The sequence below is a fragment of the Diadema antillarum genome, unplaced genomic scaffold, assembly GCF_040938485.1.
Source record: "Diadema antillarum isolate AM-2024a unplaced genomic scaffold, OU_Dant_1.0 seq00002212_RagTag, whole genome shotgun sequence".
Lineage (NCBI taxonomy): Eukaryota > Metazoa > Echinodermata > Echinoidea > Diadematoida > Diadematidae > Diadema > Diadema antillarum.
In genome coordinates, this window is record NW_027272846.1 from 1 (window position 1) to 14,684 (window position 14,684).

Here is a 14,684-nt window from a genome sequence, read left to right on the forward strand (position 1 = left end):
AAACTTATTCAGAGTGAAGATCAGCCCAATGAAAAACATTATTCCCTTGTCCACTAATGTCAGTACAAATTGATGTCGAGATTTTCAAGTTGACATTTGGAAGTGTGTTATAATATAAAATGACCTTTTTTTTTACTAATATTTGCTCATTCTTTTTTCTCATTTTTTTTTTTCATAGAGCTGATAAGATAAACCCTGACTGGGTGGCACTGCACAACTCAAGAGGACACGAAAGTTACCACCACAAGTTGTTCATGAGATACACAGGTGAGCCCAATTTTTATGCCTCAAACCTTGAAGGGTGAGCTAAGCAAAACCATGTAGGGAAGTTTCTTGGTATCAGCACCAGGTATGCTGAACACATGAGGTGTTGATATGCTAATTGTATTTTGAGCATAACCTGTACATGTATGATCAAAGGTCAAAGATATTGCGTATTTTACCTCAAAATGAAATGTTGAAAATGTAATTCCACAGAGGAATGTCCAGAGTTAATATGATTCAGTAGGTGAGACAGAGGCACAGGAATTTGAAGCAACGCTGCTGTGGCATTGCTCTTAGTTTATATCACTCATTAAATTGTCTCTTTCTGCGCAGAAAAACAAAGGACCAGCGATCTGTAAAGTACAAGACAATGGTTGCGTTTTTATGGTATCAAATTTCTAGTAAATTTGTCATTGTGCTACAAAATTCAAAACGTGCAAACTTTATCTTCAGAATGAGCAAATTTTTTCAGTTTTACAGTAAAAGAGTGGTTTGATGCTTAACACTTGCGTTGACAGGGCTATCCCATAATTACCCTATCTGTGCTTTCACAAATTCATTCACAGTACTGGTAGCTGACCTGCTAGTCTACATTCCAGCAGTCTTGGCATATTATTTCTGGACAGTGAAGGGTCAGTCCAATGTCCAGCGTTTGGTCTCGGCATCCTGTGTCCTCCTCTATCCAGGCCTCATCCTCATGGACTACGGTCACTTCCAGTATCCTTTCTGTGGTCAACCACTCTCTGACCCTGGTATTTCCTCTCAATGACCCATCTCTGGCCCACCATGTCAAATACTGAGAATGATTATACAAGAATTGTACAACATGCCAAAACATTCATGTCACATGACATTGATAACTTGTGCATTCAAACTTTTTATGTAAAACATTTCATTGTTTGCATCAAAAGATTAAGTCGCAATGTGTCATTTTAACGATGGATCTCCCAAAATCTTATGAAAATATGGAACAAGATATGTTTCTTTTGTCATTCAAATTAACTAACATTCATAGAGGATGACCACCTTATTGAAGTTAAATGTTCTTGGACAGCGGAGTCTTGCATATTTTCCGTTGATGTGACCGCTGATTTCACAACCTAAACTACTATGAAATCATCAAGCACTGCATATGTCATACACATATCTTGTGTCCATGCTCATGAAATTTTGAAGACTTTTTCCACAAGTGAATATGAGATAAAAGTGTTGAACTTGCATAAACTCATTACAACAGTGGCAAAGTGAGTCTAGGTAGAGCAAAATAAATAATTATGATTAAAAGCTGATTTCAACCCAGCTATGTGCTCGTATATCACTTGCTCCCTCAAAATTTGTGAAAAGATTTTAACCTGTTGAGGACTAGTCCCAAGTATAACTCAAGCAGGTGTCAATGGGTTAAACATAGAAATTCTGTGCTTGACCCCATTTGAACTTGACACTCACCAACTCCAGATTCAACAACGTAAGTCTGGGACTAACGCTGTGGGCTGTCGTTGCCATGGCTACCAACCACGAGCTGCTCGGAGCAGTGGCGTTCGTCTTCGCCCTAAACTACAAACAGATGGAGCTGTACCACGCCCTTCCCTTCTTCTGCTTCTTGCTCGGGAGGTGCCTCCGGCCCCTGAGCCCGTGGAGGCTGATCAAGATAGGTGTCTTTACCGTGGCAGCATTCGCCCTTTGCTGGTCCCCCTTCATTACAGACCGCGCCCAGATCTTCCAAGTCTTACACAGGGTTTTCCCCTTTGCCAGGGGTCTCTTTGAGGTGAGCCTTGTCTCGGAGGCTTCCTCTGTATTAATTATCATCATTACTCCACTCATAGTGAAGGGAAGACATTTGTCTTGTATGAATGTAGAGCAGCAAATCGATTCATGTAAATGTGACTTTTGGAGCAAGATGTTACTATGACTACACATTTCAATCTGGGCTAGACAATACCAAGTGCATGACAGCCACACAGATCATAAGCCTCTTGAATTCTGCCACTTTTGCCAGTCAGTTGAGAGGCATGCTGCTCAAATTTCTATTCTTTTTTGTGCTGTTTTTTTTTTGGAGTGGATTAATGTTTTTTGGTTATTGTTGATCTTCCTGTTCTTGTTCTTCTTCTTTGTTTTCTTTTTGTTCGTGGGTCACATCATTTCTTTACCTGTCCTTCAAGAATTATCACATGATTGGACTCAGCTTATGAAATGCAAGTTCTTTCAATTAGAAATATCTTGAAAAGAGGACAAGATACACACACACACACACACATACACAGACACACTTGCCACTCATACCACCCTTGATTGCCTCATTGTTGCTGCATCAATTCTGCCTCTTTCAGGATAAGGTATCCAACGTCTGGTGTTCTCTCAACATACTCGTCAAGCTTCGAAACCAGTTCTCCCAGGATGTCCTCCTCAAGCTAAGCCTCATCTCAACACTTGTGTGCCTTCTCCCCTCATCCCTCGACCTCCTTCTACGGCCTTCCATCCAGAAATTCAAATATGCCTTGGTAATGTACCTGTCTTGTTACAACTCTACATGGTTGAGCAATTCACTTTTGTTTAACCCGTTGAGGACGGACTGATTTCGCTACAACGAACATTTCCCATAGACACGTGCCCGAGTATGCTCGGGAGGTTGAAGAAATTCAAGTATATCTCCATGTATCCCTACTATATAAAATACTTTGATGTAGCAAGTTCAAAATACAGATTAATGCAAACATTCTGAGTGAATGAAATGTTGCATGTTGCTGGCTTTTTTTCTGTACACTACAAGAGATAACTATATGGTTGGGCTCCACTTTATCCTGATTTTTTTCTACTGGTCCGACTTGTCCATGTCGGACCATCTGATACCTAGTTTTTCCCGTTTTAACTTGTCCGAACCTAAAATTTGCTGGTCCTGTTCTTTTTTGACAAGCCCCGACAGTGTAATTTGTATTTTTTTATTTATTCTTCTTTTTTTTTTGGGGGGGGGGGGGGGCTGGTCATGCGGGACCAGTAGATTTGGCAATTACTGCAAAATGACTGGCAGGACGGTGATTTTTGTTGGTCTGGGACCGTCAGACCGGTGCCACTGGTAAGCGTTGTACATTGTATGTATTACTATAGGTTGTGTCTGTTGATGGTTAGATCTCAATTTGACCCCAGAATCTCTCTTAGTGCATAAGCTCAAGCCCCATCCGCCATCTTGTCTTCATTTGCATGTAGTGGTGTGCAAGACACTCAAGTTCTCTCATGATTCTATCTCTCCTGTAACCCCAGATCAACAGCTCACTGATATTCTTCCTGTTGTCCTACCAAGTGCATGAAAAGACCATCCTGGTGGTAGCACTGTGAGTATAGTAAGGAGGCTCCTAGACACCCGCCTAACAGAACCGCTGTTAACCCATTGAGGACGGGCTGATTTTGCTACAACATGCATTTCCCATAGACACCTGCCCCGAGTATACTTGGGACACATCCTCAATTGGTTAATGTGCATATATGTGAATGAAATGAAAATCATGGCAGAGTATATATTGAATATTGTACGAAGTGAGAAATATACGAGAACAAAAATGCCAGTTTGACAATGCCTGTATCAAATGTAATTTGTGTACATGTAATAAGTGAGTTCATAGATCAGCTGGCATTTACAATCAAAGCATTTAATCGCATAATGGGAAGCAGAGGATTTGCCCAATAGTGGGTTTTAAGTTTCAACTGAGGAAGCATGTTCGTAGCACCTTATATTGCCATCATGGTAGTATTGAGTGAATATGCTGTATATTTCACAGTTTTGTTTCTTTGTTGCTGTTTTTATTTTCGGGGGGAGGGGGGGGGGGGGGGGGGAGGGACTGACATGGCAATTCTTTTATGCCAGCAATGAGAAGTTGAGAATTTTGAAAGTTAAAATAACAAATGGGTTTAACCATTTTCAAGAAGCAGAGGTAACAATATCCTACCATGTGATAGCGCACATTGCATTTATGCTATGGGAGGCTTTATTTTACCATTTTGTTACTTTCATAATGATGAATACTCAATAGTCAATTTGCATAATTTGCAAAAGAGTGAAATCAACACAAAAGTATATGCTATGATTTTACAGTATATTTGAAAGGAGATCATTCGTTGACTACATACATGTGATATTATTTTATGTTTACTTTGGGTCAATATATTCTCTTCTCTGGTTGTTTTGCAGGCCAGTGTGTCTTTTTCTCCATGAACATCCCCTATTATGTACCTGGTTCCTGTTTGTGTCAGTCTTCAGGTATAGTATTTGATTGGCTAATGTTTGTTTAGTTCTTTTTTTCTCTCTCTCTTTGTTCATCCTTCTCCCTCATTCACTGTACTGAATTTATTTGTTTATCTGTCTGTCCTATCTATCTGTATCTATCTATTCATCTGTCTTATCTGTCAATATATCTATTTCCCTATGTCAATCTATCTTTCTATCCTGTCTATCTACCTACCTACCTATCTATCTATCTATCTATCTATCTATCTACCTATCTACCTATCTATCTATCTATCTATCTATCTATCTATCTATCTATCTAATATCTATCTATCTATCTATCTATCTTTCTATCTATCTATCTATCTATCTATCTTTCTCTCTATCTATCTATAAGTACTGGTTTCAATTCCCATTCATGAACACATTGAGATTCATTGTGAAAAACAGACATTGTAGCTAGTGCAGCAGCAATTGAGATAATTAGGTATTGTCAAGTTACAGCTTAAAAGCTTCATAGTGAAAATGGTATTATCTTTAAATCCTTTGTTAAAGCAGGGTCCTAAGTTCAGCTTTATCAGTAGTGATGTTTGTATGGTGTGATGTGTTATCAATTGTCACAATTTTTATCAGAGTTTTTGTCAAATTTTTTGTACTTTCATTGTTAATGTTGTTTGTAATCTTATCAATTAGTTTATTATTTCCCCTCCCCCCAGCATGCTACCACTGCTAATCAAGGATGGTCTAGTTCTCCCAACGCTAGCACTTGTGGCTTTGTTCCTAGTGGTGTCAAAGGTCAACTGGAGTTCATGGGTCAACCCACCTGGAGAAAAACAGGCGCCTTCCTTCATGTTCAGCCTATCTGTAAGATTGCGCTTTCCTTTTTGTCTCGCCCACCGGAGGTGAAGGCGAGACTAAGGGATCCAAATGGCGTCCGTCCGTCGTGGGTCCGTCGTCCGTCCGTCGTCCGTCACAAATGTTAAAGTTTACCTGCAAGACTCTCTTATGATGCATAACTTGGCAACTGTTTCAGCAATGGCAGCCACACTTGGGTGATAGAAGCACTAGGGGTATCTTCATGTTATGGTTTTGTCAGAGGTCATGTGATGATGTCAAAGGTCATTTGAGGTCATATATTAAAGAGTATGTGCAAGACTCTCTTTTTTATGTTAAAGTTTACCTGCAAGACTCTCTTTTGACAAATAACTTCACATAACTTGCTTGGATGACAACCTAACTTGGGTCATAGATGCACTTGGGGTACCTTCATGTTATGGTGCCGTTGGAGGTCACAGGATAAGGTCAAAGGTCATTTGAGGTCATATGTTAAAGTTTACTTGCAAGACTCTCTTATCACATGTAACTCGACACATGTTGCTACAATGGCAGTCAAACTTGGGTGATAGATGCACTGGGGGTACCTTCATGTTATGGTGCCGTAAGAGGTCACATGATAAGGTCAAAGGTCATTAGAGGTCATATGTTAAAGTTTACTTGCAAGACTCTTATCACATGTAACTCAACACATGTTGCTACAATGGCAGTCAAACTTGGGTGATAGATGCACTGGGGGTACTTCATGTTATGGTGCCATAAGAGGTCACATGATAAGGTCAAAGGTCATTTGAGGTCATACGTTAAAGTTTACTTGCAAGACTCTCTTATCACATGCAACTCGACACTTGTTGCTACAATGGCAATCAAACTTGGATGATGGTAGATGTCTCTATGGAAGTTGAAGGTAACCACAAGGTCAAAGGTTACAGACAGGGGTCAACGAACTTTTAGGGCCCAATGTTAAGTTTTTAGGGCGCATTTCGCTTATGGCTCATAACTTCTGATCCCTTTGTCCGTTTGTGACCAAACTTGGATGGAAGATGTCCCTTGGGGAAGTGAAGGTCGTCACAAGGTCAAAGGTCACAGACAGGGGTCAACAAACTTTTAGGGCCCAATGTTATGTTTTTAGGGCGCGTTTTGATTGTGGCTCATAACTTTTGATCCCTATGTCCGTTTGTGACCAAACTTGGACGGTAGATGTCCCTTTGGGAGTTAAAGGTCATCACAAGGTCAAAGGTCACAGAAAGGGGTAAACAAATTTTTAGGGCGCAATGTTAAGTTTTTATGGCGCGTTTCGAATATGGCTCATTACTTTTGATCCCTTTGTCCGTTTGTGACCAAACTTGGATGGTAAATGTCCCTTAGGGTGTTGAAGGTCACCACAAGGTCAAAGGTCATAAGCAGGTCAATTAACTTCTGGGAGTTATAAAAAATATTGATTCCTTGTATGTGAATGGGCGAGACACAATTTGGCGATTGCCTTGTTATTTCACTTGTTCTGTTATTTTATAGGCTGAAAGATTGCGCTTTCCTTTTTATTTCACTTGTTCTGTTATTTTTTTTTCTTGTGTCATTATAAGTACTATTGCAAGGAAATGAAAATAAGTTTTGAAAACAATTGCTTATACAACCAGCTAAGATGTGTCTCATGTCAGCAGTAACATACTGTAAAACACGATATTTTCACGGCATGAAATTTTCGTGAGTTGCCTCTAACTTTCGATGCATATAGCATAGACAAGATCTTTAGCGTACATTTCAATTTTCGGAAAGTCTGCTCTCGAGAAATTCATGAAATTAAAATGCACGCGAACGTTTCTCGTTTTACAGTAGATTTGAGCAATACCGTCCTTGAACTTGGATTATTTTTTGCACATTGACAGACTTTCTGTAACTGGGTGAAATTTATTGGTAAAGACGGTTATCTGCGTGTGAAGATGATGTTAAAGCACAACAATTACTTAAACATAGAATTGTGTTATGATGTACACATGTAGTTCATTGAGAATGAAGTGTAGATGAGGTTTATACACTATGATTTGGTAATATACAATATATCAATTTAGCAGTGAGACCATAGTCATGACCATTGATTAATTATGCAGCGTTATCTTACAACTGATACCGGTAAACCCCATTATAACAAGCTCCCTTGCAACAAGGTCCTGCTTTTAACAAGATGACTTTTGTAGCCCCAATTTCCGACTACTGTTTTTGGCTGGTCTCTTTTTGGTTACGTTTACAACAAGGTACTGGTTATGAGGAGGTAAAATTGCTGGTCATGGGACCTCAGCATAGCAGGGTTTCCCTGTAATTGTATTCTACAGGATGTTGATTTTGAACTACTCAAAGAAATGTAGACTTATTACTTCAATGTGATCTTCTGGTTTCTGTTCATTCTGTAGTACTTTTCTGCTTCAATTATATTCATATATAATTTCTAAAATATATTTGGTGTTGTTTTTTGTTTGTGCTGTTTTGCATGATTTTAACTCCACTTATTCCAGCTTTTCTTTAGAGACATCAATCTTGATTTGCTGTAAGATGTGTAACATTGCATCTTTATTCATGAATCCTTTCAGCTATTCATTTATTCACTCAGTCTTATCAGCCATCCATACCAATTGTATAAATTCAATTTACAACACAAAGCATACTTCCTATGAGGTAAGATGTGCTGTCATGTACAGAGTAGTGGGTATATTTTGGAACTCTCTGAGTCTGGAAATTTGTTTGTGAGCATCCCTTTATGTATGCCTGAAGTAGTAATGTTGGACATGTAATTTTGGCGAAAGGTTGATGGCTCTTTTGATTTCTTCTTTCTCTTTTCATGGTAGTTTGCTTCTTCCATCGTTGGATTCGTCTGTCTGACGTTCAGCTCACTCTTCATCCAGCCTCCACCCCGCTACCCGGACCTCTGGCCGGTCCTCATCTCCCTCATCTCCTGCGGCCACTTTGTCCTCTTCCTGCTCGCCTTCCACTACCAGCAGTTTGCCAGTGTCTACCGGGCGGAGACGCCGTTGTTATGGTCCTCTTCCTCATCATCGTCGTCTTCATCGTCGTCATCGACCAGCGTGCAGGGACACGGCAAGCAAACATCCAGAGAGACTCAAGGAGGGAAATCAAAGAAAGGGGGAAAGAGGAAACAGAAAACTCACAAGGCTGATTAGGAGTACTATAGCAGTGGCGGATCCAGAGGGGGGCACACCGGGCGCGCACCCCCTCTTTATTTTTTGTTAAAACAAGAGAAATTAAAAGAAAAAATGGGGGTATGTGCCCCCCCCCCCCCCCTTAATATTTGTATAAAGGTGCCTCCCCTTTACGGAATTCCTGGATCCGCCCCTGTATAGCAGTCATAGTTTGACATGGGGCAGAGCGAGGATTTGTTTGATTTTAAAGGTACACAGACCCGGGACTCAAGAGGGCGCTGTAGCATGGACCACACTTTTGCGTCTTCCATGCTTTGAATGTTCAAATAAAAGTGGTTGTGACAGTGAGTATGTCAAGTATTGTTGATATTCTGGTAATAGCAATCTCAGGTCATCACTTGATTCAGCCATTGTTTCTGGCCGGTTGTGCTTACTACATGCAGATCCTTCAAAGGCAAAGTTTGCTTGCTAGCTAGCTGCCGAAACTTGTGTGCAATCATGTCATAGCCGGCGCCACGTTTTCAAAAGTGGGGGGGGGGGCCACTTCAGACTTCTGGCACCACTGCCGGGTCTCATCCGTTAACAAACAAACAAAAAAGAGGGTCTTCAGCACAACAGAGGGTACCACTTCTTGGTTTTTTCAGCTGACAAGCAAAAAAACAAAAGGTTTACAGCGCAAAAAGAAAGTCTTTCCACGCTCACACGTCAAGCTTTCTGTCTATTTCTTTCTAGTGCCACTTAGCACTTCCGGGGTAAAAAAATGTGGGGGGGGGAGCAAAGTGGTGACACCTTATGTATTCCTTTGTGTGGTACAAAAAAAAAGTGGGGGGGCCTGAGCCCCCCCCCCCCCCCCCCCCCCCCCCCGGTTCCGCCGGCCCTGTATGTGATCTGTTTTGATGGATGATTAACTAGCTTTTTATCATCGCTCTTTGTAATGAGGACGGCAGCAATCATCACGCCATCTAACAGCTCCCTTTTTGAATCCCTGGTTCACGTACCTTTAGAAAGGAGCAAGGAAGTCTTTAACTTTAGAATAGAGGAAGTATAATAGTATTGTAAGTCAACAACAGGAATGATGTTAAGTTTGAATAAGCTCTGTTAAATCCATGTGCTTCTTTTCTGTAAATGACTTTTCGATTCAAAGTCATTAATCTGGTATCTTCAAGTAGGAACATAGAGAAGGCAAGTAAAACTATGTCTTCAAGAATTTATCAGTGTGCTGTGTGCATTGAAATAGAGGTAAAGTTACATTTTCTCAAAGGAAATGGGTTGGTGAGAGTTCTTCCAGTAAAACCTAAGCATGTAAGAAACAACAGCTTTGAGGTGTAATTCTTTCTTGCCAAAGGGGGTAAAATATGGATAACCCTAAATTTTCTGACATGCATGGGCATTTCTGATAATTATCTCAGTAATTTAGTTTGCCCGCTACATCCTTGGATCATGTCGTATGTGATATTATATATTTTGGAAATTATGAAGTAAGAAATTTATATTTTGTATAAAAAGCATGATTATACATCCACTTTTTAGAGCCATCCTAAAGAAATCAAACTTGTTTCCATTTGAGAAATATATTTTAAATACATTGACAGTTGCAAGGCATGTAGAAGCCATTGCCATCAAACCCCAAAGAGATGATTGCCTGAAACTGTAATGAAGTGACTGAAAGATTTGAAATGAACAAGATACACTAGTAAAGATACCTTTCTTGATGTGGTCTTTATCGCACAGAAGATATGGTACTTAACTACTCCATTAGAGGCAGACCGTGATTCTCTCATGAAGTGTAGGAGTTCGTAACCTTTTTTTTGGTTATTTTTCTGGCAATATTCTTTCCCAATCTTGCTGCAGTGTAAAATGGCCGCCTGGACATTACTTGGTCCCTGTTGCTATTTGCCTTGTGTATTCTTTTGTTGTTGTTTAGCATCATGCTGCTTATTGCAACTACAGTACTCTGTGGTAACACTTCGTTATCAACTCAGGGTTATGTCAAATACAATGTATTGATTTGCTCAAAACAAAGCAAAAAGAAAAAAGATAAGAAAGCTAAACAAAGTCAAAGAAAATGGAATTATGAGATTTTGAAATAGATGACTACATTGATTTACTGTATAAAAAAAACACACACACACAAAATAAACAGAATGCTGCCACTCTCAAAGGTGTGTTCTTAATAGACTGGTTCATTAACATTTTAACCCTTTTCCCACTTTTCCCCCCATTTTCTCACATTTTTTGTGCCTTATCAGATTGAATGAAATATGGTCACCCACAGTCTGGTTATGTATGTTGGTTTCACATTGTAATAAAAGTACAAATACCACTGCAATGAAAATTTCTCACAGTCAAATATTACAGTGCAATTTTGACCAAGTGAAGTAACTGTTTTGGAAATAAAGAGTACAATCAAATTAGGCATGAATGAAATGAATGAAAGATTTGTGATGAGTCTTTTGTTTGTATGTGTAATTAAATGTAGTCATGCGTGTGTGAAGGGAATTTTGTGAAATGCATGTTTCTGTAATGATGAATCAATGAATCATGTATTTGTGTCTGAGTTCCTCTGATTCATGATTTGTGATTGTTTGGGGGGGAAAAAAAAACTCTATCATGCACGATGTCTGTGATCACTTGCACTGTCTATCAGATGTGGATACGTATCAATGTTGGCTGTACGCACTTCATTCTTATGCATGAAGTTTCACCCTGAAAATCCCTTCAAAAACTCGGAAACATTTCCAATTCAGTCAGTTCATCACCTTGAAAAGAAACCAATTCCAGCAAGTTCATCTGTTGTTTTTATTTTCTTTTATTCGTTAGCTTGTGTTTTATTTGGTTTTCTCAAATCCTCTTGCATCTAGAAAGCAATATATAGGCTATTAGCATGTAGTTGTGTATTTGAAACACATCTCGACTATCACTAGACCCCCCTTCCTTACCCCTGGGAGTCATTTCCAGTCATTCCTGATCAAGCTCCCACTCTCCCTCCCTCCCTCTCTCTCTCTCTCTCTCTCTCTATCTCTCTCTCTACCTCTCTCTATCTCTCTCTCTCTTTTTCTTAAGTATTATCTCATTGCTGTACTTTGCTTGTAAGAAGTAACACGGGATCACATTCATGATATATAAAAAAAAAAACATGCCCTTTTGAAAATATTTCATCTTCTTCAATGCAAAAAAATTATCAGAATTTGACTGAACTCGGAGACATACACCGCCATAACGTGAATGTTTGATGTAGCATGGAAGGGTTTAGAAATAGAGACAGGTTAAAAAAAACGCTAACAACAAAGGGCAGACATCTGTGTTTAGCATAGTTAACAGAAAAGAGAACATTGTGTATAGCTCATCATCCCATCGTCTCTAAACGTGCACACACAATAACACAGATCATCAGACCCGCGATGTACTCTTACTTTCATTATTGTGTACGATGTCATCCAGATTAAAGAATCGACTTTTTCAACAAAATGCTTTAGGCTGGTCACGTTTTTCCTTGACATACCACATGATTACCTTCTTATACATAAAGGAAAGATTAACACTAACCATCCAGTCACTAGGAATCCACTTTACATTGTGTTTTGTTATAGCGACCCGCCATGTAATCCCTTTACTGAGAACAGTGTCTGGATAATTACTTTGTAGATGGACATGACATGCACAATAGCAGGGGCGGATCCAGGGAGGACCGCAACCGGCGCACGCCCCCCCCCCCTTTATTTTTTGTTGAAACAAAAGAAATAAAAAGGAAAATAAAAAAGAAATAAAAGGCGTGCGCCCCCCTTTAATTTTGTAAACGCGCCCCCTCTTTACGGAATTCCTGGATCCGCCCCTGAATAGGGGAAGCGATCTTTGGTTCTCGCTTCTTTCACCTCTTTCCGTCAGTCAACCGTGCCCTATTCTTCCCCCAACCTCTCACATCTTTCCCTATCCATTCTCTCGCCCTTCCCCTCTCTCTCTCTCCCCCTCTGTCTCTTTCTGCCCGTCTGTTTCAACATTCCATGCATTTTCGTAGAGTAATTTCTTTTGATTTGGTTGTTTTCAAATTGATCGCTGATCATCACTGATGCACGTTATACTATTTAGTTGATATTTTGACTATTAGTGATGACCTTTATTTGAAAACACACGGTACATTAGTTTGTTTCATACGTCAACGCATTTTGTCATCGAGGTTATACTCTTTCATCACTGCAGTAGACCCTATACTTTGTTGCAAAGACGAACTGTTGAAGTTGTATTCCACTCTCTCATAAGTTTTAATTTGACTGATATCACTCATCAACACGGTAGAAGTTCATTCAATTAGGACATGAAGTAAAATGCCAGAAATGATTGTTTTTAAAGTTTTCCTTTTTAACGGAAATTTAATGTTGATCACAACGCATATGCCAGTGAGTCGATTTTACCGGCGGCTCACCGCCCTGCATCTCATTGACCTTCACGTTGACTTCAACATGGAATGTCAAGATGTCAGTAGTTTGGAGGGTCAGTGTCCGGTACAGTGTGTTACGTAACAGAACAAAAACAACCCGACGTCGTCACATTTATCCAAAGTTTGATGACCCTACTGATGATTGCATTTTCCTTCGTGCGCAGGAATCAATTGAAGGCGGACATTATTTCCATTTGAGATGGAACTAAGAGATGTTGTCCTATATGGATGTTATTTGTCTAAAACGAGTGACTCTGCATTGAACTTTTGTTATACATTCATTTATTCGTCATTGTCATGCTTTTTGTTGTTGTTGTTTTTTTTAGTCACACGCTTTATATAACTACAACATTAATCAGCAAAATCTATTCAAGCGAAATAGTATAGACAAAATAGCACCCCCCCCCCCCCCCCCCACAATATGCTCTCTTTTGTTGTTTCGGTTTAATGTTCAACGCATACCAAACTTGCTTCCAACATGTACCAAATTTTATCATGATACAAGTGACTTTTAAACTTTAACCTCTTCCTCTATAGATTTTGGTTCCATTGAGGTCTTGAGTTCAACGGCCTTTGGAGATTATCCAACTGGCAACCGCACGGACATTCATACGCCGAGCGTGAAATTCAACATCAGCGGTGCGTGACGGGTAGGGGCATAGACAACCCTTGCTATGGGTCATGAGTGAAAGTTTTCGGGCAAGGAGAGGAAGAGGGGACTGAAGAGAGGGAGAGAGAGGGGGAGAAGGGAGGAAGAAGAGGGGGAGAGAGGGAGAGACAGAAGGTTATAATAATTGAATGGACAAAGCGAATCACTGCACAAAAGTAAACACAAACAAGAACGATTTGTAACTGATGTAATGATCGAACAAGCGTCCAGATTGACTTCGTGGGAATATCAGTTGGCCTTGTCTTTTATTTTCCTGAGAGAGAAGCACATGTCCACTTCGATTGTCCATTTTCATGGGCTGAGGCTATTGTTTGACACCTTACGAACTCTATTATTACAGATCGGTCAATACAATTTCAAAGACAACTAACATGACAAAGTAAACGCCGACAAGCCATGAGAGCTAAAAATGATAATCTGTATTGTCTTAAAGGCTGGGAATTCTCTCCGGCTAAGAATCAACATGCAGGGCACAAAAGCTCATTTTGTGCGGGGGTAGGGGGAGTAGGTTTTTGTTATTTTTTAAGGATTTTTTGTTAGCTTGTCGCTACTTAAAGGGACTGTACAGTACTGGTTGAGGTAGGGATTCATGTTTTGAACATTCCTAAGTGAGATAATGAAAAGTCTCTTATGAAATATGACAGAGCATGTAATTTTATGAAGGATTCAACGTTTGTTTGATGGAAATTGGTTTTCAAATGGCTGAGATATCCTAAAAAGAGCTATAATAAAAGGCGACATGCCCCAACTTTATTAGTATCTCTTTGTTTCACCTTGTTTTTGGATATCTCAGCCATTTCAAAACCGATTTTCATCTAATAAACTTTTGATACCCCTTAGAACTGCATGCTCTTTGACATCTCATAGAGTGGTTTCTGAATATCTCACAAAACGTTAAAAGCTAAATCTTTACCTCGACCAGAACTGTACACACCCTTTAAACACAATTTGCTAAAACCTTGAACTAAAAAAAATAACAAGATTAAAAATAAGAATATCTATGCTCATACTTTGCCTTGTATGATACCGCGTCATTGTATTCTAAATCACAAATACACAAGCATACAAAAATATGCTAAAATTATCATATAAAATGATAAAACCTTTTACTTT

The 14,684-nt window shown here is 39.5% G+C and overlaps 1 protein-coding gene across 1 annotated transcript; it reads left to right on the forward strand.

The window, feature by feature from the left end:
• Window positions 1–178: 178 nt before the first annotated feature.
• On the forward strand, window positions 179–8,992 carry LOC139714262 (dolichyl pyrophosphate Man9GlcNAc2 alpha-1,3-glucosyltransferase-like; the record flags this gene model as incomplete). The annotated part of the gene is made up of 8 exons (XM_071625976.1): window positions 179–267; window positions 831–981; window positions 1,720–2,029; window positions 2,592–2,762; window positions 3,520–3,590; window positions 4,445–4,513; window positions 5,197–5,344; window positions 8,155–8,992. Coding segments are annotated over 8 exons (1,342 nt in total), but the record flags the coding sequence as incomplete, so codon positions are not given.
• Between the last annotated feature and the right edge of the window lie 5,692 nt (window positions 8,993–14,684).